The 27,735-nt window shown below is 43.6% G+C and overlaps 2 protein-coding genes and 1 long non-coding RNA gene across 4 annotated transcripts in view; 2 read left to right on the top strand and 1 right to left on the bottom strand.

The window, feature by feature from the left end:
* LOC309367075 (cytochrome P450 2K6-like) overlaps positions 1 to 5,380 on the top strand; it is a 44,051-nt gene extending 38,671 nt beyond the window's left edge. The window contains exons 7-9 of one of the 2 annotated variants that reach the window (XM_081906362.1): positions 3,856 to 4,040; positions 4,419 to 4,560; positions 4,940 to 5,380. In XM_081906362.1, the coding sequence (XP_081762488.1) occupies positions 3,856 to 4,040; positions 4,419 to 4,560; positions 4,940 to 5,127 (515 nt within the window). In that variant the 3' untranslated portion in view covers positions 5,128 to 5,380. The remainder of the gene's footprint in view (positions 1 to 3,855; positions 4,041 to 4,418; positions 4,561 to 4,939) is intronic. The other variant, XM_081906363.1, reaches the window with a different exon arrangement.
* The window catches only part of LOC309367286, a 119,440-nt gene that overhangs the window by 73,591 nt on the left and 18,114 nt on the right, over positions 1 to 27,735 (bottom strand). Inside the window, exon 2 of the long non-coding RNA XR_014166983.1 lies at positions 26,847 to 26,933. This is a non-coding gene — a long non-coding RNA (uncharacterized lncRNA). The remainder of the gene's footprint in view (positions 1 to 26,846; positions 26,934 to 27,735) is intronic.
* On the top strand, positions 16,335 to 25,989 carry LOC309367071 (cytochrome P450 2K1-like). The gene is made up of 9 exons (XM_081906358.1): positions 16,335 to 16,597; positions 18,433 to 18,595; positions 19,420 to 19,569; positions 20,103 to 20,263; positions 20,594 to 20,767; positions 21,426 to 21,573; positions 24,471 to 24,655; positions 25,026 to 25,167; positions 25,549 to 25,989. The coding sequence occupies exons 1-9, from the start codon at positions 16,415 to 16,417 to the stop codon at positions 25,734 to 25,736; spliced, it is 1,494 nt and encodes a 497-aa protein (XP_081762484.1). The 5' UTR covers positions 16,335 to 16,414; the 3' UTR covers positions 25,737 to 25,989.

Raw genomic sequence — 27,735 nt, 5'->3', positions numbered from 1 at the left:
CCAAGGAAATCAACCTCTCTGACATCAAACTGGCATTTTTCCAACTTGGCGTACAGCCTGTGGTCCTTCAGCCTCTGCAGGACCTCCCTCACGTCCTTATCGTGATCCTCCGACGATTCCGAGAAAATCAGGACATCGTCGAGAAAGCAGACACACTTCTTGTAGAGGAGACCTGCTAGCACGTGGTGCATAAATGCTTGAAAAACGTGGCTGCCATTTTGGAGACCGAAAGGCATGACTCTGTATTCGTATGTGCCCAGAGGGGTGAACATGGCGGTCTTCCACTCATCTCCTTTCCGGATGCGGATGAGATTGTAAGCTCCACGTAGGTCCAGCTTGGTGAAAATCTTGCCCCTCCTGACGGTCGCTAAAAGGTCGTCAATCTTGGGCATGGGGAAAGCTTTGGGCTTAGTCAAGCTGTTTATGAACCTGTAATCCACTATAAGCCTTTTTTGGGGCGTGTTTTTCTTCTTCACAAAGAACACAGGGCTGCCACCCGCTGCTTTAGATTCCTGGATGAAACCTCGCTTGAGGTTATGGTCTATGAACTCCCGAAGCTCTTGCATCTCGTCTTCCGACATGGAGTACAGCTTGGCAGCAGGCAGTTGCGCCCCTGGCACTAAATCAATCGCGCAGTCGTAAGGTCTGTGAGGCGGCAACTTGTCAGCTTCCTTCTCACAGAAAACCTCCAAGAAGTCCTGGTACTTGTGAGGCACCGTTTGCACCATATCCAGATGCAACTGCTGCTCGGCATCTCCTCCCTGATCGGTCTGAAAGCAATGCTGAGCACAATACGATGAACAAAAGGTGATCTGCCGCTGGTACCACGCAACCGCGGGACTGTGCCTCTCCAGCCAACTCATGCCTAACACGATGGGTGTGTCCGATAAGTGGGTGACATTGAAACTAATAAGTTCTCGATGGTTGCCAATCTGCATCATCATGGGAGGGGTTTGCTGCACCACTTGCCCCCCCAGCAACTTCCTGCCGTCTACCGCGACCACGTTTAGAGGCGTCGTTGCAGGCAGGAGCGCCATGTTGTGCTGCTTAACGAACTGCAGTCCCACGAAGTCGGCGTTGCTTCCCGAATCGATCGTTATTGGAACCTCGAGGAGTCTCCCATCAGGCAACTGGAGTGTTGCTGTGAGCAGAACTGCCGGTCTGGGAGGCAAAGGGTCCACGCTCTGCAGTGATGCTGGGGGCTTGTCTACAGATCCGCCTGGCTGAGCCCCAGTAGCTCTGCTTCCAGCCAGGCACTGTCGTTTCCCTGAAGCTGCTCCCCTGGTTGCACCTCTGCTGTTACAGTTGCCAGTGCTGCAGTGTGCTTCTGGAGCCTCTGGGGGCACTCTTTCGCCATATGGTGCGCACTGTCACAGATGTAACACTTCCTGGTTCCTCTAGGAGGCTTCGCTTTGGCTGCACCAGGGACAGGGCTCTGGGATGGCTTCTGAGCCCTAGCACCACCAATCTCCATTGGCTCCTCGCTGTCCTTCCCCATTGGCGAGGGGTGCGCACGGCTGAAATCCCTGTGCACAAAAGGGAGAGTCCTCGCTTGCGCACGCGCTTGGGACCCGTCCTCCTCATGCCACGGACGTCCCTCATGTCGAATTCCAATAGCTAAAGCCCGGTGCACCACGTCTTCTAGGGTCTGGGGTCTGTCCCCCCTAGCGATCTCATCCTTGATGGGGGGGCTCAATCCCTCCCAAAAAAGATCTCTGACCGGCTTACTGTCCTTTGGCCAATCTAAGGCGGTGAGCAATGCAAAAAATTTAGAGTGGTATTGGCGCACAGTCGCTTTCCCCTGCCTCAGCCCGTGCATTTGACGGCGCGCAATGTCCACATCCACAGAGGATTGAAAACAAGAATCCATCGCTTTGATGAACGCAGTTGAATTGCGACGGGCCGGTCCATCTTCGCGCCACAGATTGCGTAGCCAAGCCCTGGCCTCCCCATGCAGGTGCGAAACAATGAACCCCACTTTCTCCTCCTCATCTTTAAAATCGTGACGGAGTAAATGCAGTGCATATACGACGTCCGCTCTGAAATTGGGATAGTCTTGCAAGTTGCCATTAAAATGCGGAACCAGGGCACCCCCCCTCCGTCCAAGCGCAATGCCCTCCGCTCTGGAACCTGGGGCCCCCGCCCTGTCCGCGTGTTCCCACCTTGCCTGCAAATCCTGGCACGTCTTCTCCAAGTCGTCATTCTTCTTCTGCGAAGCAATGACTGCCGATGTGAGAGCGGTAACCTGATCCCGCAGTGCAACCAGCTGCTCCTCAGCGCTCATGGCTGCTCCCGTTCGTGAGCTTCGCAAAAAAAAATTTTTGCTTTATGAGAGGGGACTTACTGTCACGGCCACCCAGGACGGGTCCCAGCTCACAAGAGACCTCACTCCGTTGCAGTTTATTTACAGGAAAAGTTTATTGAAGATTTCTGCTTCTCGTACAGTTCAGCATCGTGGCCGTACGTCTGTCACGTTAGACCGCTGAAGTCCCCTCTGACTCCTCCCCTCTTCCACACCAACTTAATAGCCTGGCTCTAGACCACCTCTTCCTCTCCTTTCTTTTCCGCAGGGTCTTCCTGCCCCCCTGGGTTCCCTCTCTCCGTGACTCGCCTGAGGCTGAATCCTCTGCCGCCTCTTCCCCCCTCCTTCTGGCTTTAGGGCCGGGCTCCTCCCCTGAGCTCTCTCCACTTCCGCGCGCCTCTACGTTTGAACTTGGCGCGCGTACGTTGCTGCTGACCTTTCTTTCGACCGCTACACCACCCCTTGTTCTGCTCTCCACCCTTTCCGGCTGAACACCTTGCTCCAACCCCCTTTCTCTGTTCTCTCCTAATCCTGCTCCCTCCGAGAGGCTGACGACTCCACCCCCTTTTCTCCGTTCCGGCTGAGACGCCTCTTGCTGCGTCTGTCTTCCACTGGGCTCCTCTCCGCTTCTCCCTTCTCCTCCCTTTTGCTTGATTAAGGTAACCCCCTTTTGAGAATCCTCTGACTCGCTGCTCAGACTCGTGGATTCCCTCAGAATTCCGTCATCTTCTTCCTCATCCTTCTGCCCCTCCTCCCACTCGCTCTCCGTCTCCTCTGTCATCTCCTCCTCTCTCCCAGAAACCCTGACAGGTATCTTAAGCAGTCTGTTGTCTTCTAAATATTTACCCATTTCTTCTACCTTAACTCATTTGCCTTAATATGGTGCGGCATAAAAACTCACGAATTGATCTATTTTTTTTTCCAGATTTTCCACACTCTACCTCCTACATTTATTCTATCAATGCAGTTTTTTATTCTTTCTTCTTTATTTGCCAAGCTAATAGTTTCCCCCTTTCTTGGAGGCATATAACTTCCAAGTTTAACTTCTTTACAACATGATCAATTTTATTCATTTAGTCTTATTATTTTGCTTATTTACATTCCCAGATAGAATTCTCAAAGCCATCTTGTTCCATATTTATTTCTCTTTCACCTCCACCTCTGTTGAATCTTCCTCTTCCTGTCCAGCTTCCAGTTCAAATGCTCTTTCTCCAGCTAACTCTTTCCCATATTTTGTCCAGAATTTGTCAGGGTCCGGAGGATCCAAGATCTTTGTTTTTGACCTTTATATGTAAAAGATACCACTTCAGAATATTCCCAGCAGTGATATTTTAATAATCATCCTGGAGGCATATCTCTCCCTCAGTATATCAGGTTATTGTCTAAATTGTTTGTTTGTCCTTCTTAAAAATACATTTGTTAAATTCTAGAGATTAAATTTGTGAGCCTATGGAACTGTAGAATGAGTTTGTGGCAGTTTTATGCTTCAGAGATTAATTTCAAAGACATAATCTGAGCAGAAAAATAAATGTTTTTCTTTTTGTTTTCCCCAGTAAAGGTCCAAGAAGAAATTGCAAAGGTTGTTGGATCTTCTCAGCCAAGGATTGAACACCGAACAAAAATGCCTTATACAGATGCCGTGATCCATGAGATCTTGAGGTTTTCCAATATCGTCCCAACCAACATGCCACATGCCGCGGCTGCAGATGTTACCCTCAATGGCTACTTCATTCCAAAGGTGATCCTTTTCATTGAACTGCTGCCCACTAGTTACAATATATTTTAAGGCTTTCCTGGGAGTAAGCCCCTTGGACTTCAGTGTGGCTGACATCTGAGCAGACTTGTATAGGATTGCACTGTAAGCTTTCAGTCTACCCTTCGGAAGGTGTCAGGCATCAGCTTCAACCCATTAAAGAGATTAAGGAGATCTCAGTGGAAAGGAGCACAAGGTTTGAAATAAACCGTTTCTTGTGGGAAATCATGGTTTATACATTAAAGTTTGTCACACTAAAGACATTTCTCAGATGAACTCACATCTCATTTCTCCTACACTAAATATTTATTGTACCAGAGGCATACACTTTATTTTAAAATGACTCTTGCTTTGCCTTTGCAGGGGACATACATCATACCATTGCTGGCCTCTGTGCTGCACGATGAATCTCAATGGGAGAAACCACATAAATTCTATCCTGAGCATTTTCTCAACTCTGAAGGAAAATTCGTAAAGAGAGATGCTTTCATGCCTTTCTCTGCAGGTAATTTTTTTACTTTTGTGTATACCTGCATATTGTGTGCTTAGTCAATGGGCTTTTTACATGCCTGGAATGTACCCTATTGTGCAAAGGTAAGAATGACATCACTTGCTGTGGCCATTTGTGCCACTAGATCTGGCCACCATTGGTGTGCGGCCCCTGGAATGCTGCTCACCACGGAATGGGGCCTTCAGGGTGAGAAAGATTTCCCACCCCTGGTTTTCAGCATTGCAGAATGGCTGGTATTGGGAGTTAATAATTCTTTTAAGATGGAATTGTGACCTGTTATTTTATCTCTGCATTTTAGTCTGCTTTAAAGTATTTGGGATGTTATTAAGCAACTGCTAAACCCAGTTTCTCTGCTGCCTGTGTGTCCTTACAGGTCGTAGAGCATGTGTAGGTGAGACTCTTGCCAAAATGGAGCTCTTCCTCTTCTTCACAAGTCTCCTGCAGAAATTCACCTTCCAGCCTCCCCCTGGAACGTCTCAAGAAGACCTGGACCTTACTCCTGCTGTTGGGCTTACAACACCACCCATGCCCCACCAGCTCTGTGCTCTGCCACGTTTCTAAGACTCACAAGCTCCTGGCTTGCTTAGCCTACCTGTGTGTGCAATGCGAGGCTTTCTTAAAACACCCCTGTTCTGCAAGGGTATTTGGGTTGAGTAGCCTAGTGGTGGAATTGGTGCATGCTTTGTCACAAATCTTGTGTTCCCCTTTACCTGCCATATTGCCAAATCACGTGAAATGAGCATTGGAGCATCTCTTACTTAAAACCTGGCCCTGTGTTCATATGACACTTGAGTCATAGAGATCAATCAACAAATCTGGTTGCATGTATTCCCATGTTAACATATACTTTCAAAGATCTTGAAGCATCATATTCCCAGGTGGATGTGCAGGGAATTGTGATGAAGACAAAAAAAAGGACTGGAAACCATGCCTTATGAGGAATGGTTGAGGAAGTTGGGCTGCAATGTATTCTGATTCTGAATTGTATTTGTTGTTGTCAGGCAATTCCGTCTTCTGTTCCAGCGATCAGCTGAATATGGTGGGCGGGGAGGGGGAAGGGCCAGGTGCTCTGAGGCAAAAACAAAGGAATAGGAGCCAGGAATCGACCAGAACCTCCTGGGTATCGATCAGTCGATCCCGATCAACCTGTTGGTTATCCCTGGAATAAAACAACCATCTTCCATCTTCTCTCTGTATCTGAATGAACTTTCTCTGAGAGTCTGGATTAGCTTAAGGCTTCCCTCATCAATGGAATTCTGACTGGTCATATGAAAAATGAAAATGGTGGAAATGTGTCAAATTCAAAATCAAAACTTCCACCTCCACAAGAGGAAAAACTCCAAATCTTCTCTGCCTAGCTACTGCTCTGAGAGGGAAGAGGGAGTTAATCTCTTTCACACTGGAGTCAGTGGAAGTCTCCATGGTCTCACCAGGAAATAGAAAAAAAATGTCTGGTTTGAATTTCTCTCCTCTCTTAAGAAAATCCAGCCACACCCACTAAAATACTTTGAATTTTGTCTTAACTGGGTACCATAACCTTTGTAGGAATGGATTTAGGCACTATGAGAGGATGTACTGCTTAGTTATTATCCTTCCTTGCTCATATTGTTGCATGTCATATGCTCTAATGCCACCATGTTGAACAGTTTCAAGATGGAAATGAAAAAAAACTATTCTAAAAAGAAAAATATGTGTGAGTGTTTCAATGGGAGAAAGTTCAGGAAATACTGAACCCTTTCAAACTAAATGCTGTCGTACCTAATTGAAGTTGAATAATTTCATCTGCAAATGATTTCACAATGCGGCTCTCTACTGATAATCCTAAGGTATGAGTTCGCCGTGTTCAAGAGCATTGTAATCTGTTCTGGAAAGCATAAGTTCGTGGAAGTGGGCACCACTCACTTGAGTAAACATTAAACTGAAAGGCATATCATCCAATGTACAGCTTTGAATAGTTGTGGAGAAGAAAAAAAAATTGGAGGAATGGCTTAATGATTCACTAGAGACATTACATAATATAATATATGGGTGGCGCATTGCAGTTGGCAGACACTGTTGTTGACCAAACTGCTCTGTAGCTTTGTTGTTTTTATAGAAGTCTTTTAAACCGTCTCAGCCTTTGGGTTGCCAGGTTTTTATCTGGAGGTTTCTGCTTTTTTTCTGTTTGGCTCCGGATGCCTCCAAGCCTCGAAGCTCTACTCAGCTATCAGTGGGATGCTCCCAGTCTCAGCGGGGTCGAGGCCACTGGGAGGCAGCTTAGGGTTCTTCATGGCCTCATTGGTTGTCGCATTGGGAACCCCTGGTTACCCCCAAATCATGGTGGTGATGGTGGCCGGGTTGGCCTTGCAGGCACCAGCCAGGCAGCGCCATTGTGCTTGTGGTCCTCTGAAGCTCCATGCTGCCTTGGCGCTCGCCGGAAGTCCATACTGGTGCACATCGAAATATCCATCCCTGAATGCAGTTCAAGGATTACTCCAAAGAATTTCAGAATGCTGCCCTTTACTCCCATTATAACAGATTAATTTATACATAATCTGGGTGACATGTCTGCAGCCAGGTTCAAGAGAATTTGAATTTGTTCTGGAAGACAATAGTTTGTGGAAGTAAGCACTTGAGTAAACATTAAACTGAAAGGCAAATAATCCATTGTACAGCTTTGAATAGTTGTGGAGAAGAAAAATCAGAGGGATGGTTTAATAATTTGCTAGAAATGATTTGCTATGTAACATAATATATGGGCTGCTCATTGCAGTTGGTAGACACTGTTGTTGACAAAACTGCACTGTAGCTTTGTTGTTTTTGAAGAAGTCTTTTATTTTTTTAAAATAATTTTTATTAGGTTTTCACATTTTACACGCCAAGATAATCCAAAAACAAAACACATATAAATTCATAACTTTCTTAACCCCCCCCTTGACTTCCCCCCACCCTCCCTTCATACATCCCAATTTCAACAATTAGCTCCGCAAATTCTTATCTCTCATCTTTCACCTATTATTGTTATTTTAAAAATTAATTCTTATTACTTGGCCAAATCTCACACCAATTTTCTTATAACTATTAAATTCTTTTCTAAGGTCGACCCAAATTCTCTTCCACGAATTCCCTTTCATATACTAAATATAGATCATAATAAACAAACAAAAAATCATAAAAAAATTATAGTTCTATTCTATTCTCCCTCCCCTCCCTGCCCCGGTTTCTGTCCCTTCCCAACTGAAAGTCCATAAAACAGTTCTTAGCCTGGATTCCTCACATCAGAGGCCTTCAAATCTCTGTCTGTCTCTCTCTGCCGATTTTGTTGGTAGCCCTCTTTGTTGATCCTCAGGTCTCGAAGGAGCTCTGACACAGTCTCATCAAATTTTCTTCCATCCAAAAAACTTGGTAGCAACTGCTGCAAAATGTCCGCTGATTTCCCATACACAAAGAGTAGGCCCCAATCATATTTCTTGCTTCTTTTCAGTTCCAGTATTCCAAGTGTTCCAGGGGCTTCCTCTTTCCTCTTTCGGGTCTTTCGCCGGTTGGTGCTCCCAAAGTCATCTTTTTTATGCTCTGACAGTGTAGGCTTAGGGTTGATACTCTCCTGTACTTTCATGGCTCCTTCTTCTTTCTCCCCCAGTTCCAAAGATGTTTCTTCCTGTTCAGCTGCGGCTTCTGTTTCAGTCAAATCCTTTATGCTTTCAGCAGAGTTGCTTAGTTTAGAGTTCAAGGTTATCAGTTGTTTGTTCATAGCCAAACTCTGCTCCTGCAGTATTCCCACAAGAAAGAACATTCTTTCTATCTCTGCCTGTAGTTTTCCATCCGCAGCCATTGCAATGTTTCAAAGTTTCCCCTAGGGGGATTTTAGCTACTTAGTAATCCTTTTCCCAACAGTCTGATACTTTGTTGAATATAACTTCTTTATTCCCAAACAGTTTAGCTCAAATTTAGCAAATTTAGTCCAGAGAGACGTTAAACAGTGAGGTTCTTGACTTTAACTGCCCGTTTGACAGCTCTTTTGACAGCTGTCAAACTCCTTGTTCCTTTTCCTCCAGCTCACACACAAAGCACTCCCGGGTCCAGGGGGGGGGGGTTTAGACAAAAACTTCCAAAACTCAATTCTTACTCTCCAGCACAAATCTTCTTCTGTCAAATTCGAGGAATTATTATCTTTTAACTCATACCACAAAAGAAATCTCTCCACCTTAGTTCTCCGATCTTTGCGTTAAATCTTTCTGTAGAAGAGGGGATGCGGACTTCCCTTTAGCACATCCCCCCGGTCGTACCGAATTCAAGGATAAAGAATTTTTAGAGTCCAAATTTCATTCTACTCACGGGATTGTTTCAAGTCCAAATTTCAAGGAAAAAAGTTGGAGCTCTCCAGCCATGGCTCGCGGCTTCGCTTCACTGCAGTAGCGGTCTACTCCCAGCACCGCGCCACTCTCCGTACCCTCTCTGTAGCCTTTAAAAAGGCTCTTCGTGGGTCGGAGGGGGCGCTTAAGGTGCCCACCGAGTCACCAAGTCCGCAGGCTTCTGCGCCTGCGGTTTCTAAGGGTCCCCGCCTCACCGTCGCGGTAAGACCCGTCTGCAGTAAAGCGGATTCCCTCTGTTTGGCTCTGGAGGCCTCCAGGCCTTGGAGCTCTGCTCAGGGGCGGAGCAAGGGGGTGCATTGGGGGCGAGCCACACTGGGTGACATCCTGAGGGAGGGTGACACTCTGCATGCGTATCCCTGCCCGCGACTCCCAAGCCTACACCTGTCGGGGCCGCTGGCAAAGTGGCAAAGCTTCCCCCTTCCCCCGGCTCACTGTAGGCTTGGGAGTCATGGGCAGGTTGCCCTGTCATCCAGGACAGGCCTTGTTCCACAGATCGCCCGCTTGCCCGCTTGGTGCTTCGCTTCCTTCCTACTCGGGCTGCTAGTGGAGGCAAGGGACGGGCCAGGGAGGGGCGTCGGTGGGCCACGAGAAGTGCCCTCTCCCATCCACCCACAAGCTGGTGGCCGGCCTCCCTCCTTCCCTCGCCCTTTCCTGCCTCTTCTGCACACACGGAGCAAGAACCAGCCCCTCGCGCCTGTAAAACAGGCTCTCTCTAACATTCCAGAGAAACCAAAAAGAAAAGTCACTGTTTTGAGTTCCTCTCTTTTATGGATACAACGAATAGTTTTGGCTACAACCATTGGGGATTGCACCAGCAGGGTAGAAAAACGCCTTTGCAATGCTTTGTTCTGATGTGTGGCCTCGCCTTTAATGAAATGCCCCCCCTCCCAGCCATGGTACGTTTGCGTTGACGTATAGTAGTGGTTTTCTGAAATAAAACCAAAGGGCAATTCGCTGCTTGGCTGCAATTTTGCAAATACAACTAAGGTCTTTGCTCTTTTGTAGTTCTCCCATTGCCAGGTAGATTTGATATCTGCGGGCCTCAATTTTGTTCTGTTCCTACGTTATGACTCTTCCACTGCTGCTCCTGCAGAGTAGGGGACTTTATTCATGGAGATCCTGCCACGGTTTTTCTCTTCTTTTCTTAGAATAAGGCAGCAGCCAGCGGACCGGCTTTGTACTGAACCTTTTGTGAATATCTATTATAGTTGGTGAGCAGTGAAGGGATCCTGTGCAGACATAGATGGAAATTGGATAACTATCAGAGGGTTGTGATTGTTCTCTCTCTCATTAAAATAATTCACAGTTTTAATAAAATAATGCCGTATCAATCTGAATTGGATCTTTTGATTAAGAATGCAGATGCACTTATCACTTTTTAAGCCTGGGTGTTCCACGATTTCAAAACAAAACCCCAGAGAATTCTCTACCCCCAAGGAAAAAAAAAAAAACCTCCAACAAAACAGATATCTAAATATGAATAACACATGTGCCCCTTCATGGATCACTGCCTTGCCGTGGCGAAGGGGCTTGAAGAACTCAGAGAAGCTATGAACTATGCCGAGCAGGGCACCCAAGATGAACAGGTCATAGTGGAGAGTTTTGACCAAACGTGATCCACCTGGAGGAGGAACCGGCAAGCCACTCCAGTATCCCTGCCAAGAAAACTCCATGGACAAAGACAACAGGCATATAAAAGTTATGACGCTGGAAGATGAGCCCCTCAGGTCGGAAGGCGTCCAACATGCTACTGGGGAAGAGCGGAGGGCAAGTACAAGTAGATCCAGAGCTGACGAAGCGGCTGGGCCAAAGCCGAAAGGACGCTCAGTTGCGGATATGCCTGGAAGTGAAAGGAAAGTCCAATGCTGTAAAGAAAAATATTCCATAGGAACCTGGAATGTAAGAACCATGAACCTGGGTAAGTTGGAGGTGGTCAAAAATGAGATGGCAAGAATAAATATTGACATCCTGGGCATCAGTGAACTAAAATGGACGGGAATGGGTGAATTCAGTTCGGATGACCATCATATCTACTACTGTGGGCAAGAAACCCGTAAAAGAAATGGAGTGGCCCTCATAGTCAACAAAAGAGTGGCGAAGGCTGTACTGGGATGCAATCTCAAAAATGATAGAATGATCTCGATACGAATCCAAGGCAGACCTTTTAACATCACAGTAATCCAAGTTTATGCACCAACTACTGGTGCTGAAGAAACTGAAATTGACCAATTCTATGAAGACTTACAACACCTTATAGAAGTGACACCAAAGAAGGATGTTCTTCTCATCATAGGGGATTGGAATGCTAAAGTAGGGAGTCAAGAGATAAAAGGAACAACTGGCAAGTTTGGCCTTGGAGATCAAAACGAAGCAGGGCAAAGGCTAATAGAGTTCTGTCAAGAGAACAAGCTGGTCATCACAAACACGCTTTTCCAACAACACAAGAGACGACTCTACACATGGACATCACCAGATGGGCAGCATCGAAATCAGATTGATTATATTCTCTGCAGCCAAAGATGGAGAAGCTCTATACAGTCAGCAAAAACAAGACCTGGAGCTGACTGTGGCTCAGATCATCAGCTTCTTATAGCAAAATTCAAGCTTAAACTGAAGAAAGTAGGAAAAACCACTGGGCCGGTAAGATACAATCTAAGTCAAATCCCTTATGAATACACAGTGGAAGTGAGGAACAGGTTTAAGGATTTAGATTTGGTGGACAGAGTGCCTGAAGAACTATGGATGGAGGCTCGTAACATTATACAGGAGGCAGCAACGAAAACCATCCCAATGAAAAGGAAATGCAAGAAAGCAAAGTGGCTGTCCAATGAGGCCTTACAAATAGCGGGGGAGAGAAGGCAAGCAAAATGTGAGGGAGATGGTGAAAGATACAGGAAATTGAATGCAGATTTCCAAAGAATTGCAAGGAGAGACAAGAAGACCTTCTTAAACGAGCAATGCAAAGAAATAGAGGAAAGCAATAGAATGGGAAGAACCAGAGATCTGTTCAAGAAAATTGGAGATATGAAAGGAACATTTCGTACAAAGATTTCCATAATAAAGGACAAAAGTGGAAAGGACCTAACAGAAGCAGAAGACATCAAGAAGAGGTGGCAAGAATACACAGAGGAATTATACCAGAAAGAAATGGATGTCCCGTATACCCCAGGTAGTGTGGTTGCTGACCTTGAGCCAGACATCCTGGAGAGTGAAGTCAAATGGGCCTTAGAAAGCACTGCAAATAACAAGGCCAGTGGAAGTGACGGTATTCCAGCTGAACTATTTAAAATTTTAAAAGATGATGCTGTTAAGGTGCTACACTCAATATGCCAGCAAGTTTGGAAAACTCAGCAGTGGCCAGAAGATTGGAGAAGATCAGTCTACATCCCAATCCCAAAGAAGGGCAGTGCCAAAGAATGCTCCAACTACCGCACAATTGCACTCATTTCACACGCTAGCAAGGTTATGCTTAAAATTCTACAAGGAAGGCTCAAGCAGTATGTGGACCGAGAACTCCCAGAAGTGCAAGCTGGATTTAGAAGAGGCAGAGGAACCAGAGACCAAATTGCAAACATGCGCTGGATTATGGAGAAAGCTAGAGAGTTCCAGAAAGACATCTACTTCTGCTTCATTGACTATGCAAAAGCCTTTGACTGTGTCGACCACGGCAAACTATGGCAAGTTCTTAAAGAAATGGGAGTGCCAGATCACCTCATCTGTCTCCTGAGAAATCTCTATGTGGGACAAGAAGCTACAGTTAGAACTGGATATGGAACAACTGATTGGTTCAAAATTGGGAAAGGAATACGACAAGGCTGTATTTTGTCTCCCTGCTTATTTAACTTATATGCAGAATTCATCATGCGAAAGGCCGGGCTGGATGAATCCCTAGCCAGAATTAAGATTGCCGGAAGAAATATCAACAACCTCAGATATGCAGATGACACAACCTTGATGGCAGAAAGTGAGGAGGAAATAAAGAACCTTTTAATGAGGGTGAAAGAGGAGAGCGCAAAATATGGTCTGAAGCTCAACATCAAAAAAACGAAGATCATGGCCACTGGTCCCATCACCTCCTGGCAAATAGAAGGGGAAGAAATGGAGGTAGTGAGAGATTTTACTTTCTTGGGCTCAATGATCACTGCAGATGGTGACAGCAGCCACGAAATTAAAAGACGCCTGCTTCTTGGGAGAAGGGCAATGACAGGCCTAGACAGCATCTTGAGAAGTAGAGACATCACCTTGCCAACAAAGGTTCGTATAGTTAAAGCTATGGTTTTCCCAGTAGTGATGTATGGAAGTGAGAGCTGGACCATAAAGAAGGCTGATCGCCGAAGAATTGATGCTTTTGAATTATGGTGCTGGAGGAGACTCTTGAGAGTCCCATGCACTGCAAGAAGATCAAACCTCTCCATACTGAAGGAAATCAACCCTGAGTGCTCACTGGAAGGACAGATTGTGAAGCTGAGGCTCCAGTACTTTGGCCACCTCATGAGAAGAGAAGACTCCCTGGAGAAGACCCTGATGTTGGGAAAGATGGAGGGCACAAGGAGAAGGGGGCGACAGAGGACGAGATGGTTGGATAGTGTTTTCGAGGCTACCAGCATGAGTTTGACCAAACTGCGGGAGGCAGTAGAGGACAGAGGTGCCTGGCGTTCTCTGGTCCATGGGGTCACGAAGAGTCGGACACGACTAAACGACTAAACAACAACAACAACACATGTGCATTTATTTTGAAAATAATTGTCAGAGAACTCTTTGCTGCTAGTTACATGAAGTTGGCACCTTGCAAGTCTTGAGCCGAGGGAGGGGGCGAGGAGCCGTGGCTGTGCCCTTGCCCCCAAACATGCATGTGATTCAGGCCGAGCGCTGCCATTTGGGATTGTGGCCGGCAGGCAAGGCTAGGTGCAGTGTCGGAGCTGACTGAGCCCCCTGGCCATGTGCGGTCTACCTGTACAGTGGGTAGGGGGCTACTGCCGATCCAATCCATGTAAACAGTACGCTGCATAATTGCACAATAATCTGCAGGCGAGAGGCGCTCCTTAAAAGCCATTCCTCAGCTGCTCAATGGTGTTTCTGCAGGGGAATTCCAGATGAATGACCAGCCGCTCCCTGCCTTAGCCCAGCCTCTGGGAATGAAAAAGACCCCAAGTGAGCATGCAAGGCTGGAACCTTTCCTCTAACTTGAGCGAGCCCAACCCCCTGCAATGTAGGAATCTCCGCTAAAACATCCAGGACAGATGGCCATCCAACCTCTCCATAAAAACCTCCAAGGAAGGAGAGTACGCACCCTTCCGAGGGAGACTGTTCCACTGAGGAATAGATCTCACCACCAGAAAGTTCTTACTTCATGCACATTTTAAAAAGGATTTAAAACCTCTTGCAATGCAGGGCGTTGGGCCAGGAGCAGAGCAAGGGGGTTGTGGAAATTTTTTTTGTCACCCTCCCCTGAAATAAATATTTAATTGCCTCCCCAAGGGGCCCCTGCCTCAGAAGGAGGACCAGGACCTTGGAAGGAGCGCAAATGAAGGCTCTGTACCGGTCGGGGAAAGACAGAGACCACACCAGGATTTGGAAAAAGCAAGGCCTGATCTTTATTGAAAGAACAGAAAAAAAACAACAACACAAAAAACTGTTGCAACAGGGTCCCCGCTCACGCAATGACATGGAGTCAGAGACCCTGAAAAAAAAGGACTACCTTGATTCTTATACCTTTTGATTTTCATTCAGATCAATAGCAAGGAGGTGGGGGGAAACGATATGAGGGGTGTGAAGAGTGGATTAACATAAGGTAAGCAAGATGTTGAAAGACTTTCTAGAGGTGTCAATTTGCTGAAGGGCTCAGGTGGTATGTGTCGATCTTTGTGTTATTTAATTTTGGATCTGCTTAAAATGGCTTTTCCTTTATCTACAGGAAAACCTCCACAACTGCTGATAATCAGCATGCAGATGTGAGGCTGGATGTTTGAGAAGATGTTCAGGAAATGACTTAAATGTTAATGTGAAATCCTATTCTGCATTGCTATCAATTCGGGTGTGATAGCCTGATGTTTGCATACTTTTTGGAAAATAGGACTGCTTTATTTTGAGCTCATATCTGTGTGTATTCATGGTATGGTTTGCAGACCCAGTAGGAGGCAGTGTGGTGGATTGAGTTTTGGCAGCCTTTTGGATACAATATTGAGTCAAGTACCGTATTTTTTGCTCTATAAGACGCACCAGACCACAAGACGCACCTAGTTTTTGGAGGAGGAAAACAAGAAAAAAATATTCTGTATCTCAGAAGCCAGAACAGCAAGAGGGATCGCTGTGCAGCGAAAGCAGCAATCCCTCTTGCTGTTCTGGCTTCTGGGATAGCTGCGCAGCCTGCATTCGCTCCATAAGACGCACACACATTTCCCCTTACTTTTTAGGAGGGGGAAAGTGAGTCTTATAGAGCAAAAAATACAGTATATACATTTTGAAATATTTAGATTGTTGCTACATTTTGGATACATTCAGAAAAGTACAGCATAGTAAGGCATTTCATTAAAGATACATCCACGAATACATTTTAAAAGGATTGCTTCATGGAGAAAGAGGTACTGTACACAGGAATGGCAACAGGCACGTTACATTAAGATGATGTATTAAAAGGCACACATTATATTACATTCAATGATACGTGAAAAGACACAGTAAGATGGCATATTCCCAACAATGCATTCCTTAAGGCACAGTTTCTTATTGTTGTGGGACTTTGGGGTAGGATGATATCATTAGGGTCATTTTCCCTTTATTCCCCTCTCTGACCCTGATTCTCTTATGACACCCCACCCATGAATCCCAAGCTGACAGCGAGCGGCCCCAGCAAAGTGGTGAAGCTCCCCCCCCCTTTTCCCTGGCTTGCTGTAAGCTTGGGAGTCATGGGGGGTGACAAAAAAAATTCCACACCAGGTACCACCAGAGCTTGCTACTCCTCTGGCTCTGCTGAGATGTCAGTGAGATGCTCCCAGCCACAGTGGGGTCGAGGCCACTGGGGGGAGCTGGGGCTCTGCGCAGCCTCCTTGGTTGTCGTGTTGGGAAACCTTGGTTACCCCCCAATCATGGTTGTGGCGGCAGCGGTGGTGGCAGTGCTGGGACCAGCCAGGCAGCACCATTGGTGCTGGCGGACCTCAGGAACTCCATGCTGCTGTGGTGCTTGCCATCTTGTCTCTCCAGAAGTCCATACTGGTGCACTTTCAGAAATCCGTCCCTGAATGCAGTTCAACGATTACAAAGAATTTCACAATGCTGCCCTTTACTCCCCTTATAACAGATTAATTTTACACATGATCTGGGTGACAGGTCTGCATCCAGGTTCAATAGAGTTTAATAATGGTTTAATGATTAGCTTGAGATAGTACCTAGCATAATATATAGGCTGCTCACTGCAGTTGCAAGCCGTTGTCCTCGACCAAACTGCACTGTAGCTTTCATTATAACCACTGCAAAAAAAAATTGCTTGCTGAAACAAAATGGATTGGACGGAGCCGATTCCAGTGTTGTTCCTCTTTATCCTTATGGTTTACTTTGTTTTGAAACTGGGCACTTTTGGGAACAAGAGCTCCCAAAATCTTCCACCAGGACCGAGGCCTTTACCTCTCATTGGGAATCTCCACATCATGGATCTCAAGAGGCCTCACCGAACCATGTTAAAGGTAAAGATTCCAGTTCTTCCCATGGCAAGGCTAAAGGGTACTGGGCAGCCCAGTCAGATGAGCGGGGTAGAAAATTATTATTATTACTACTACTACATATTACATTACATTTTGTTCTTTTAGAGCCTATAAATCTCATCTCCCCTTTGTGTGCTATAGAACCTCCTCTTATCTTTCCCAATAAATAGTCATAGGAGCTAGTTGCAATTTATAACTGGTAATTTGAACAAGATGTCTGGTGTCAAATCACGTTTGACTCTGCCTCCATTTTCAAGGATGTAAAAGTGCCGGTGCAAACCTTGCCCAGCCCAACCTCCTTCTTGAGCCTATCTTTCTAAACTAGGTTTGAGAGGTGCCATTAAAGGTATAATCACTTTTATCCTTACAACTGCCTATTTTGTTCTGGTTTTCTAATTATTCCTAGCAAATATTTGTTCTGCCACAACTGAATAATAATAATAATTTATTATTTATACCCTGCCCATCTGGCTGGGTTTCCCCGGCCACCCAACAGACTAAGAACATGATAAAACATAAAACATTATAAACTTTCCTTAAAAGGACTGTCTTCAGGGGTCTTCTAAAAATCAGATAGTTGTTTATTGCCTTGACATTTGATGGGATGGCATTCCACAGGGCAGGTGCCACTACCGAGAAGGCGTTCTGTCTGGTCCCCTCTAACCTCACATCTCGCAGTGAGGGAACCACCATAAGGCCCTGAGCCCTGGACCTGAGTGTCCGGGCTGAACGGTGGGGGGTGTAGACGCTCCCTCAGGTATACAGGTGACCTTTAAAGGTCAGCATCAACAATTTGAATCGTGCTTGGAAATGTACTGGGAGCCAACGTAGGTCTTTCAGAACCAGCGGTATATTGTCTCGGCAGCCACTCCCACTCACCAGTGTAGCTACTGCATTCTGGATTTGTTGCAGTTTCCGGGTCGCTTTCAAAAGTAGTCCCACATAGAGCACATTGCAGTAGTACAAGCAGGAGATAACTGGCAAGACAGTCTGCTGGCAGATAGGGTCTCAGCCTGCGTACCAGATGGAGCTGGTAGACAGCTGCCCTGGACACAGAATTGACCTGCGCCTCCGTGAACAGCTGTGAGTCCAAAATGAATCCCAAGCTACACATCTGGTCCTTCAGAGGCACAGTTACCCCATTCAGGACCAGGAGTCCTCCACACCTGCCTGCCTCCTGTCCCCCAAAAACAGTATTTCTGTCTTGTCAGGATTCAACCTCCATCTGTCAGCCACCATCCATCCTCCAACAGCCCCCTGACACTCACACAGGACCTTCACCGCCTTCAATGGTTTTTATTTAAAAGAGAGGTAGAGCTGATTATTATCCGCATACCCCACAAGTGAGAGCCCAGGGGCCTGAACACTCATCCCCCAACACCACTTTCTGGACACGGCCCAGGAAGAAGGAGCGAAATCACTGTATAACAGTGCCCCCAGCTCCCAGCCACTCTAGACGGTCCAGAAGGATGTCATGGTCGATGGTATCAAAGGTCACAGAGATCCAGCAGAACTAGGAAACAGTTTTCACCTTTGTCCTTAGCCGGCTGGAGATAATCGAGCAGCACAACCAAGGCAGTTTCAGTCTCATGATGAGGCTTGAATCCCAAATGGAAGGGATCCAAATGGTCCGCATCCTCTAGACATTCCTGGAGTTGTTCAGCAACCACCCGCTCAATCACCTTGCAAAAGAATGGAAGATTTGAGACTGGGTAGTAGCTAATGCAGTCTTGGTTCTGTCAGAGATGATGTACATTAATATATTCTTTGGGTATGCCAGCACTCTGGTTCTCACTTTTTCTTCTGTTGAATTCCAGTTGTCAAAGCAGTATGGCCCTGTCTTGGGCATCCAAATGGGACCCCAGAAAACTGTGGTGTTGACAGGATATGAGACAGTAAAGGAGGCTCTGGTTAATCAGGCAGACGCATTTGCTGACAGGCCCATCGTTCCATTATTTCAAGAGCTTGCACAAGGCTTTGGTGAGGCACCTCCCTTTCTATTGGAACTTGTAATGCTTGCAGACACACACTGGTCCCACCAGGTGAACACAATCTGTTCCTAAGAAATGGTTTGTAAGATGAGTGTTTGCAAAGCAAGTCATCAAAATCCATTGTTTCTTGTGGGGGAAATCCTTGTGAATTTTTCAACCTACCTCAGTGCCTTTGACATTGACAGAATATCTGCAGGCATTAGGCTGAGAATGTGTCACAAAAAAATGTCAAATGTGGATTTCTGCAGATCAAGCTAAAATGTTAAAAAGAGTGGACCAGGTCTTGACTTTCAGTGGATAAGTGGTGCTCTGTTGAAGAAACAAAAATGGAGACCAGTTAAAGCAAACCTTTCCCATTCCCACCTTCTTCCATATTGTAGAGGTGGGAGTCATATTGTAGAGGTGGGGGAGAATGAGGCAGGAGGATTGTGAATAATAGTTGCACAGCAAAGTAATGCCACACACCAAGGGGAAACTGATTGACCATTTTCTGCCCCAGCCTACACAGAGAGGATAAATTAAGAAGGCATAATAGAATACAAATAACAAGCTGAGTTATCCTTGGCCTGACATGTACAAACCATCCTCTACTCTATCTTACACTTAATAGGGGGAAATATTGATCAGTGTGTTCTCAGGTCATGATCTGATGGCACAGCTGCCAGCTACTTTGTTAAAGCTCAGAAGTCAGAGTCTGAATGGGAGAATAGCTGGGATCCATTCTCAGTTCCATGGAAGAAATGCAGAACACAATTTATTGATTCTTTGTTCAATGGCCATACAAACATGATACCTTTCCTCCCGTCTCGTCAGGTGTAATTCTGTCCAATGGTGAAAACTGGAAAGTGATGCGGCGGTTTGCTTTAAGCACATTACGGGACTACGGAATGGGAAAGAGGACCATAGAGGACAGAATTGTTGAGGAATGCAGTGTCCTGATAAATAAATTTGAATCTTACGAAGGTGGGTTGGTGTTTTCCTCTGGTGCATAGCTACACTACAGTTGTTTAAAGGTGCCAAGACTATTGTGTTACATATTCCTAACTTCCAGAAGCACAGATCCCAGAGTTCCCTGCAATTGGTCTGTTCCCGTAATGTGCAGATTGTACTGCAATAACTCCTGTGACTTCCAAGCAGGTATTAGCCCAGCTATGGCCACATCCAGCAGCACTTAGGATCAGTTTATTTTTTAAATGAGGTCTACACATAGGGAAGCTGCCAGTAGGGATTTAAGGCAACATGAACAGACTTTCATGAACAGAATTTCTGTGGGGATGTTCAGGGAGGCAGGAGAGGATATATTGTTTAATGATATCCCCCCTAACTTGCGTTAGCAAGTTCTATATCTTAGCAGAGGAAAAAGGAAGTTTTCTCCTGGCTGGTAGAAACCATCCCATGGCATGTCCATTCTAGGAATGTTGTACTCGTCTCTTATGTGTTTTACATCCCACATTTTAAACAGAATATTTTTGCTTAACTGTCATATTTATGTATAGGAAAACCATTTGAGACCACCACAATTATGAATGCAGCTGTTGCTAATATAATAGTGGCCCTACTACTAGACAAGCGATTTGATTATGAAGATCCCACATACATAAGACTTCTGAAGTTGGTCAATGAAAATGTCCGGCTTTTCGGAAGCTCTTCAGTCACGGTAATCTATTTTTTCCATTTAAAACAAACAAACAGTTGATTATAATAACAGTGTATGCAAAGTAGGCAGGGCAACCTGTTTATTGTATATTGATCAGGATTCGCTACAAAACACAGAATATTGATATCTTGAGAAACCTGGTGGTGATTCGAAGTATTTAGAAAACTCACACGGTACAGTCATCCCGTAACTATAATAAAGTCTCTTTTGCACACACCCTTTCTGGCCTCACTGCCATCGGGACTCCAAGGACAAGGAAGAACAAGTGACAGTACAATACTGAGTTTTTCTAATGTCTCTTTTTCCTTTTTCACATGTTTATCCTTTCAGCTGTATAACATGTTTCCTGCTCTTGGTTTTCTTTTGGGGGCTCGTAAGACTGTCATTCAAAACAGAAATGAACTGTTTGCCTTCATAAATGCCACCTTCATACAACACCTCAGAGATCTGGATGAAAATGACCAGAGGAGCTTTATTGACTCATTTCTTATCCAACAGCAAGAGGTAATGGAGTCTTTTAAGTTGGCCCAGAATAAGCGTTGCCATTTTCAATTCATGTTTTAAGGGCATATTCGCAAGCGAATGCATAAGGAGTAGTCAGGAAGTCTCACTTCAGAAGGGACCAACCTGGCATACTTCCTCCCCTTTCCCAATAGTCAGCCGTGGTTAATGTGTTACAGGAAGTTGCCTCTGCAAGGTCAAAGGCTGCATGCTCAACAGCATTTCTGGGGGGGGGGGGAAATCCCTGATCTAGAAAACATGTAATTATAGATAATTATGCAGTGATGAGAGGTAATCAAGTCATAAATATTGGTTGCCAGACTCCCTTTTGATACAAGGGATGATGGGATAATGCCTCATGTGCTTAGAAGAAGGAATTCTTCACACTAGCCGGCTTTTATCTGCCCCGAGGCATAGGGCGGCCCCGATCCTCTGGTGACTCGCCTCTCCTGGCCTGGAGGCGAGCACTCCTCCTGCAGGAACCCTATATCATCATGATGGCATAGTCTGGAAAACCTGGAATCTCTCACTACTTAGCGACTGGGGTGCTGTGCAATGATACTTTGGATCATCGGGTCCAGTCAGGTATTCATTTTTATCTTTGCACATGAAATTTTCTCACTACATTCGTTTTAATCAGTTCATACTCTTTGCAACCCAGGAGGAGAAGAAGAAGAAGACGAATGCATATTTCCACAACGAAAACTTAAAAACTGTTGTGGCCAACTTATTTGCTGCTGGCATGGAGACCACTTCTACCACACTGTGCTGGGGACTGTTACTAATGATGAAATATCCTGAAATTCAGAGTGAGTGCTTTTCATTGGGTTGGCTCCCATTATTCTGAGAAATCTTAATTCCAGTTATATGTAACTACTGGAGAGATAAAATATTTATAATTTGCATACACACACACACACAATTGTTCAGTCATAAGTTTTACATTTCAACCTGGACTCCCTCTTTCTGTGGTTCTTTACATTTCATTTCATATTCCTGCATACTCCAAATTATCTCAACATACTGTATTCTTTTAGATTTATATCCCTGTATATATCCAATAGATATATTGAAACTGCGGGTTTTTTCATTAACCCTGCCAATGTCTTAGTATGTTTACAGTTTGTTTGTAAATACGCAACAAACCATTTCCATTGCTTTCTAAAAATAATAATAATCTTGTTCTCCAAGTAAATTTTGCCATTTCTGCGTAGTCCATTAATTTCTGTATCCATTCTTCTTTTGTCGGGACCTCTTCATCGTTTCATTTTTGAGCAAATAACAATCTTGCAGCTATGGTTACGTAAATAAATAAATTTGTATTAATTATATATATATTGCATACATAAATAAATTTCTAAATATTCTATACTAAATAAATCTCTGGGTAGTTCTGATCTTATAATTTCCAAAAAAAAAAAAGCTTATGGTTTTTTAAACATCTTTTTCAGCTCATCATATATCATTTCCCAGTAAACTTTAACCTTATTACAAGCCCACCACATATGAAAAATAGTACCTTCTTTCTTTTTACGTTTCCAGCACATAGTCAGTTCAGATTTATACATTTTAGCCAATTTACTAGGTGTCAGGTACCATCTATCTAACATTTTCATACAGTTGTCTCTTAAACTATAACTTTCTGTAAATTTTATATCCACATTTGATAAACTTTCCCATGCCTCCATTTCTATATTATTACTAATATCTATTGCCCAGTGTATCATTGAAGATTTCACTTGTTCATCCTTCGTCTCCCATTCCAATAAGATCTTATACATTTTAGATATCACTTTAACATTACAGTTTAACAGGTCTCTTTCTAGTTGTGATTTTCGTTCCCTAACTCCCCGCTTCATATCCCTTTTAAAGACTTCATTCAAATGATGATATTGTAACCATGTTGGTAACATCTCTGATAAATCTTTAAAAAAATTTAATTTACCGGTAAATTCTCCAAAGGTGAAAGCCATAGTGGTGTTTTGGTCTCCAAAAGGTTTTCTATACTTATCCCATACTCTATACATTTCCCCCCTGATTATATGGTTTGTAAAACCTTTATGTACTTTCACATTTTCATACCTCAAGTAAGCATGCCAACCAAAAATATTATCATGACCTTCCCAATCTGAAATATGTGGATTATTCAATAACAACCATTCCCTCAAACAGCATAGACAAGGTGCTTCGTAATAGAATCTCATATACGGCAGGGGAAAAAACTCCTTTCTCTTTCATCTGTCAATTTTTTATGTTTTATTCTTATTTTTCCTTGCCCGATATATTTAGAAATATATTTTTGCCATTTATTGAAATAATTTGTCGTGCTGATCACTGGTATTGATTAAAACATTCTATAACCTTTTAAAATGTGTTTTTTTTGTAGGGGGTTATTGGGTAGTTGTTTTTATTTTGATTATGTATTTTGTGGTTTTATATTTTGATTTTATTCTGTGAAAATCTGGATATAGGGTGGTATATACATTCACTAAATAATAAATAAATAAATATAAATAATAATAAATCAAAAAGAATACTGTCAGTAATACATTCATTTTAATTGTTGAAGTAATGAAAGTTTCATTCTCATCCATATTTGCAAAAAAATATTAATATCCTCCCTAGTTTTTAAATAATTATCCTTATACAAATTTATATCCTTGCTCCTAACCACACACAGAAATATTTAATCTTCTTTTCACTCTTTAAGATGGATAAACTTTGTAATTTATTTTTACTCTCATCATTCATATTTTTTACCAGGAGTTTGGTTCTATCTTTATTAATTTTAAGACATGCTAATTCTCTCTCTCTCTCTCTCTCTCTCTCTCTCTCTCTCTCTCTCTCTCTATATATATATATATATATATTTCAATGGCTTTGGGGTTGACTCTATTGGATCCTCAACAAATATCACCACATCATCAGCAAGATCTATATATTAATTATTATATTATATTATATTATTATTATTAAATTGTTCATATTGTCTCCCACTTTTATTCCCACTTTTTTTTATTAGATCTTATTCTTTGTGCCAAAACTTCTAAAACTGTTATAAACAATAAAGGTGACAGTGGGCAACCCTGTCTAGTTCCTTTAGTTATTTTACAATTCTCAGTCAATACATTACTTACTGATGGATCAGTATATATTGCCTTAACTCCTTTTATAAAACTGTCACCACATACCATATATTCCAAAGCCTTAAACACATAAAGTCCCAGGAGACATTGTCAAATGCTTTCTCAGAGTCTAAATGCTTTCTCTTTTAATACAGTTTTCAACCTATTAGCTAATATGTCTACAAACAGTTTATAATCCTTATCCAATATCGAAATAGGTCGATAGCTCTTAACCAGCTTTGGATCTCTATTTTGTTTATGAATCAAAGTTATGTATACACTCTTCCGGGATTTGGGTAACTGTCCTATATTCAAAGTTATAGTCATAATATCTTTTAAAGGTTGCATTCGGTAATCTTGTAATTTTTTAATAATATATTGCTGAAACTCCATCAGGTCCGGGTGCCTTCCCTAATTTTGCCTGTAAAATTTGTTAAATTCTAGAGATTAAATTTGTGAGCTTATGGAATCGTAGAACGAGTTTGTGGCAGTTTTATGCTTCAGAGATTAATTTTTAAGAGACCTAAGTCACAGAGATAATCTGAGCAGAAAAATAAACATTTTTTTTTTGTTTCCCCCAGTAAAGGTCCAAGAAGAAATTGCAAAGGTTGTTGGATCTTCTCAGCCAAGGATTGAACACAGAACAAAAATGCCTTATACAGATGCCGTGGTCCATGAGATCCAAAGATTTGCCAATATCGTCCCAACCAACCTGCCACATGCCACGGCTACAGATGTTACCCTCAATGGCTACTTCATTCCAAAGGTGATCCTTATCATTGAACTGCTGCCCACTAGTTACAATATATTTTAAGGCTTTCCCAGGAGTAAGCCCCTTGGACTTCAGTGTGGCTGACATCTGAGCAGACTTGTATAGGATTGCACTGTAAGCATGCAATCTACCCATCAGAAGCTGTCAGGCATCAGCTTCAACCTATTAAACAGATCTCAGTGGGAAGGAGCACAAGGTAGGAAAACAAACCATTTCTAGTGGGAGATCATGGTTTATACATTAAAATTTGTCAAACAAAAGACATTTCTCAGTTGAACTCACATCTCATTTCTCCTACACTAAATATTTATTGTACCAGAGGCATATGCTTTATTTTAAACTGACTCTTGCTTTGTCTTTGCAGGGGACATACATCATACCATTGCTGTCCTCTGTGCTACACGATGAATCTCAATGGGAGAAACCACATAAATTCTATCCTGAGCATTTTCTTAACTCTGAAGGAAAATTCGTAAAGAGAGATGCTTTCATGCCATTCTCCGCAGGTACTTTTTTTTTACTTTTGTGTATATCTGCATGGTGTGTGCTTAGTCAATGGGATTTTTACATGCCAGGAATGTAACCTATTGTGAAAAGGTAAGAATGACATCACTTGTTGTGGCCACTTCTGCCACTAGATCTGGCCACCATTGGTGTGCGGCCCCTGGAATGTTGCTCACCAGGGAATGTGGCCCTCAGGCTGAAAAATCCCCCCCCCCCCTGGTTTTCAGCATTGCAGGATGGCTGGTATTGGGAGTTAATAATTCTTTTAAGATGGAATTGTGACCTGTTATTTTATCTCTGCATTTTAGTCTGCTTTAAAGGATTTGGGATGTTATTAAGCAACTGCTAAACCCAGTTTCTCTGTTGCCTGTGTGTCCTTACAGGTCGGAGAGCATGTTTAGGTGAGACTCTTGCCAAAACGGAGCTCTTCCTCTTCTTCACAAGTCTCCTGCAGAAATTCACCTTCCAGCTACCCGCTGGAACATCTCAGGAAGACCTGGACCTTACTCCTGCTGTTGGGCTTACAACACCACCCATGCCCCACCAACTCTGTGCTCTGCCACGTTTCTAAGACTCACAAGCTCCTGGCTTGCTTAGCCTACCTGTGTGTGCAATGTGAGCCTTTCTTAAAACACCGCTGTTCTGCAAGGGTGTTTGGGTTGAGTAGCCTAGTGGTGGAATTGGTGCATGCTTTGTCACAAATCTTGTGTTCCCCTTTACCTGCCATACTGCCGAATCCCGTGAAACTAGCATTGGAGCATCTCTTACTTAAAACCTGGCCCAGAGTTCCTATGGCACTTGTGGCATAGAGATCAATCAACAAATCTGGTTGCATGTATTCCCATGTTAACATATACTTTCAAAGATCTTGAAGCATCATATTCCCATGTAGAAGTGCAGGGAATTGTGATCAAGACGAAAAAGGGTCTGGAAACCATGCCTTATGAGGAATGATTGATCTGGCAACTGGGTTTGCTTCTGGCATCTCCATGCTGCCAGTTAATTCTGTGACTTTCTGCTTCTGGCTTAGAACGAGACTACGATCTACTCATGGGGGGGGGGAAACTGGCAGCCAAAGTTGTTCAGCTTCTTTTAGAGAGGTTCCATTTTAGGGGTGAAGGCCAAGCTTGTTGAGCCTTTTTTATGGAGAAAATCTCTGTTATTAAGAGGGAAATGTCAGACTAGAGTAAAGGGGAGAGGGAATTAGTCATTCATTAAAAGATCACTATGGAAACAATTTGCCTTACAGCAAAAACTCCATCTTCTGTTCCAACGATCAGTTGAAAATGGTGGGTGGGGAGAGGGGCAGGGCCAGCTGCTCTGAGGCAAAAAGAAAGGAAATGGAGCGAGCGATCGACCGGAACCTCCCGAGTATCGATCAGTCGATCCCGATCAACCTGTTGGTTATCCCTGGAATAAAACAACCATCTTCCATCTTCTCTCTGTATCAGAATGAACTTTCTCTGAGAGTCTGGATTAGCTTAAGGCTTCCCTCATCAATGGAATTCTGACTGGTCATATGAAAAATGAAAATGGTGGAAATGTGTCAAATTCAAAATCAAAACTTCAATCTCCACAAGAGGAAAAACTCAAAACCTTCTCCGCCTAGCTTCTGCTCTTAGAGGGAAGAGGAAGACAATCCCATTCACATTGGAGTCAGTGGAAGTCACCACGTGATCACCAGGAAATAGAAAAAAATTCTCTCCTAAGAAAATCCAGCCACACCCACTATAATACTTTGATTTTTGTCTTCACTGGGCCCCATAACCTTTGTAGGAATAGATTTAGGCACTATGAGATGATGTACTGCTTAGTTATTATCCTTCCTTGCTCATATTGTTGCATGTCATATGCTCTAATGCCACCATGTTGAACAGTTTCAAGATGGAAATGAAAAAAAAAACTATTCTAAAAAGAAAAATAGACTCCCAAGGCTACGCCTGTCGGGGCCACTGGTAAAGTGGCAAAGTTCCCCCCTTCCCCTGGCTCACTGTAGGCTTGGGAGTCATGGGCGGGCCCCATAAACTTTGTAAGAATGGATTTAGGCTCTAAGAGAGTATGTAAAGTTTAGTTATTGTCCTTCCCTGTTCACATTGTTGCATGTCATATGCTCTAATGTATACAAAGATATACCCTAATGCCACCATGTTAAACAGTTTCAAGATGGAAATGAATAAAAACTATGCTAAAAAGAAAAATATGTGTGAGTGTTTCAATGGGAGAATGTTCAGGAAATACAGGACCATTTCAAAGTAAATGCTGTCGTACCTGATTTAAGTTGAATAATTTCATCTGCAAATGATTTCACAATGCTGCTCTCTACTGATAATCCTGAGTTATGAGTTCGCCATGTTCAAGAGCATTGTAATCTGTTCCTGAAAGCATTCGTTTGTGGAAGTAAGCACCACTCACTTGAGTAAACATTAAACTGAAAGGCATATCATCCAATGTACAGCTTTGAATAGTTGTGGAGAAGAAAAAAAATTGGAAGGATGGCTTAATGATTCGCTAGAGACATTACATAACATAATATATGGATAGCTCATTGCAGTTGGTAGACACTGCTGTTG

This window comes from Podarcis melisellensis, assembly GCF_964234715.1.
Source record: "Podarcis melisellensis genome assembly, chromosome: 3".
NCBI lineage: Eukaryota > Metazoa > Chordata > Lepidosauria > Squamata > Lacertidae > Podarcis > Podarcis melisellensis.
Note: the sequence above shows the minus strand (reverse complement) of the source record. Positions and strands in the feature narration are given on the sequence as shown.